Source organism: Corvus brachyrhynchos, unplaced genomic scaffold (genome assembly GCF_000691975.1).
Source record: "Corvus brachyrhynchos isolate BGI_N302 unplaced genomic scaffold, ASM69197v1 scaffold350, whole genome shotgun sequence".
NCBI classification, from domain to species: Eukaryota; Metazoa; Chordata; class Aves; order Passeriformes; family Corvidae; genus Corvus; species Corvus brachyrhynchos.
This window is the reverse complement of record NW_008235638.1, coordinates 170,045-172,982: the sequence shown is the minus strand read 5'-3', so window position 1 is coordinate 172,982 and position 2,938 is coordinate 170,045. Positions and strand designations below refer to the sequence as shown.

General features: G+C 57.2%; 1 protein-coding gene across 1 annotated transcript in view; it reads left to right on the top strand.

Moving 5' to 3' along the window:
• Positions 1–767: 767 nt before the first annotated feature.
• The window catches only part of LOC108444954 (keratin-associated protein 10-7-like), a 4,690-nt gene continuing 2,519 nt past the window's right edge, over positions 768–2,938 (top strand). Inside the window, exons 1-2 of the mRNA XM_017727383.1 lie at positions 768–874; positions 2,537–2,936. Of these exons, the coding sequence (XP_017582872.1) occupies positions 2,557–2,936 (380 nt within the window). The 5' untranslated portion in view covers positions 768–874; positions 2,537–2,556. The remainder of the gene's footprint in view (positions 875–2,536; positions 2,937–2,938) is intronic.

The window sequence follows — 2,938 nt, the reverse complement described above, 5'->3', positions numbered from 1 at the left end:
TGCTGATCCCAAGGAGAGCTGAGAGGGACCAGGACAAAACAACGTCCGGCCCTGGTGACATCAACACCGAGCTGGAACCTCAGGGAGGGCAGAGAATTTGAGGTTTTTAATTAAAAAATGAAGATTTTGCTGGCTAACGAGATATCCAAGGGGGGATTTGTTCTCCTGTTTTCCCTCAGTGGAACCAAATCCCTGCCCAAAACCTGGCCAAACACCCCCAAAATCTGGGCATTGAGGGGTGGGTGAGAGGCATCCATGGAACTGGAGAAGCCCATGGAAAACCCGTCCCAAATCCAACAGAGCCATAAATTATTGGGACAACCCCGTCCCATTCCCAAGGAGAGATCCAGGGTGGCTTTGGCAAAAATGCCAGCTCATTTTGGGCCAGGATTGGTGGTTTCCAGGACGAACATTCCCTGCACAGGGATGGTGGGAGGGACTTTTCCATCAGGAACTGCAGCGGCGGGAAAAGGGGAGAACGAGTTAAAAATGAAAGAGGGGAAATTTCGGTTGGATTTGGGAAGGAATCGTTCCCCGTAAGACCTCCAGGGATGGGAAAACCCCTGGAAAGCCATTCCTACACATCCAGGGCTTCACTCCCCAAACACAGCCCGAGGCTGGGGCTGCCGCTCCGAATGCCATCGAGGCTTCCCGTGCCAGGCGGGATTATCCCGAGGTAATTACGCGCTCTGGGAAGCTGACATGGAACCACTCATTGTCGGGGATGAGTCGGCGGCTCCGACTCACTCCAGGAGGGCCGGGAGTTAATGGGGCCCTGGCGGCTCCCAGGCACCTCCGGCGGCCCTATAAAAGCTCTCCCGGAGCTGGGACGCGCTGGTCACCTCTGGAAGTTCTTCCCACCCCTAGGAGCTGGGTGAGTCCGGTTCCTGAGCCTCTGGAGATGCTGGGATGGGGAATTAGGAGGGAATTCTTTATTCTGAGAGTGGGGATGGGCTGGATTGGGTTGCTCAGGGAAGATTCCCCATACTGGGGAGTGTCCAAGGTCATCTTGGACAGGGTTTGGAAGCGGGACTTGGGTTTGGTGAGATCCGGGGTGGCTTTGGAAAAAATGCCAGCTTGTTTTGGGGTGGGATTGGTGGTTTCCAAGGAGAATATTCCCTGCAAGAAGGGAGCCTGGAAAGGGACTTTCCATCAGGGACTGGAGTGACAGGAGAAGGGGGAATGGGTTCAGAGTGAAAGTGGGGAAATTTGGGTGGGATTTGGGAAGGAATCGTTCCCTGTGAGCGTGGGGAGGCCCTGGCCCAGGTTATTCCATGGATTTCCCCATACCTGGAAGTGTCCAAGGCCGGGCTGGAGCCACCTGGGACAGCAGAAGGTGTCCCATGGCAGGGGTTGAGTTGATCTTTAATGTCCCTTCCAACCCAAATCGCTCTGGGATTCCGTGATTACCAAATTCAGATTCATTCCCGATTTTTCCGTATAAAAACTGATTATTTGGGAGAGGTTCCTCAAACCGATGGGTTGGAACTGGGAGGGGACTCTCGGTGTTCGTTGCTGAGTATCTGAATCCCCGATTCGCTGCTGAAAAAGGGGAATTTGGGAGCGAGGGAAGTTTGTTTTAATTAATTCATTCATTAAATTCATTCATTAATTAGGGGGTTTTGCATTAATTTGGGGGCTGTTTGATTTGGGGAGTGCCCGCACAGCTCTGCTGTGTGGGGCCACACAATCCCAGCAGAGCTGGGAGCAGCCTGGTGCCGTTGTGGTCTCAATCCCCTTTAATTAACTTTGCTTTGTTAACGAGCTTGAACTTGGGGGGCGGGAGCTGGGAACCCCTGCCCTGGGTGGCCTCGGCCTCTCCAGCTGTGGCAGAGGTGGCCAGAGGTTCAGAGCTCCTTGGGGCTGGGATTTCTCCTCAAAGCATCACGGGGAGGCCACAAGAAGAGAGAAGGGAGGGATGGGGGATTGGATTTAAGGATGGAAAGCAGCTCCAGGATCAGTTTGAGATCCCAAATCAGCTCCCTGTGGAGCTCCAGGGATGGGGAGGGGGTCACAGTCTGTGACAGGGGACCACGAGGGCTTCGAGAAGATATTGAGTGCCTTCAAGTCAGATCTTCAGCGATGTCCTCGTCACTCTGGTGGGACATTCAGTGCTGGGTGTCCCCAGGTGTCCCCAGTTTGGATTCGGGCCGTGGTTCAGAGTTAAAAACGAGCAGTTGGGTCCCTCAGGTGGTGCTGGGGCTGTGTTGGGACGGTGGCACAGCTGGGACGTGTCCCCGAGGTGTGGGCACTGCGAGGAACTCGCCTGTCCAGGCCTCCTCAGGTGTCACTGAATGGGTTGGGTTGGGAGGGTCCTTAAAATTCACCTCATTCCAACCCCGCTTGTGTCGTTCCTGTCCTGCCCAAGTGTCCCCACGATGTCCCCAAGACCTCCCACCTGTGCTGGGACCGTGGCACAGCTGGGACGTGTCCCTGAGGTCTGGGGACCAGAGGCTTCCTCAGGTGTCACCGAATGGGTTGGGTTGGGAGGGACCTCAAAGTCCACCTCATTCCAACCCCGTCCGTGTCCTTCCAGTCCTGCCGAGTGTCCCCAAGATGTCCTGCTACCTCCAGCAGCACCTCCCTCCGCTCTACCAGCACCCCGCGGCGCTGTCCCCTGGCGTCCCCTTCCCGGCTCAGCAGTGGCACTCCACCACCTGCATCCCCCAGGCCGTGCTCGGCCACGTCCCCCCGCAGCGGGCGATGTCCTCCAGCGTGTGCCACCAGCAAAGCGTCACCCAGGCCGTGCCCCAGCAGCTCTGCGGACCCCTCTGTGTGCCCCAGCGCCTCCTGCAGCAGCAGATTGTCCCCAGGCGTGTGACAACGTGCGTGCCACCGCAGCAGCACGCGACCAGCGGCGCCGGTGTCACCCGGTGCGTGCCACACCAGGCGAGGGTGACCCAGTGCGTGCCACAGCAGCTGCAGGTGCCGCAGCAGT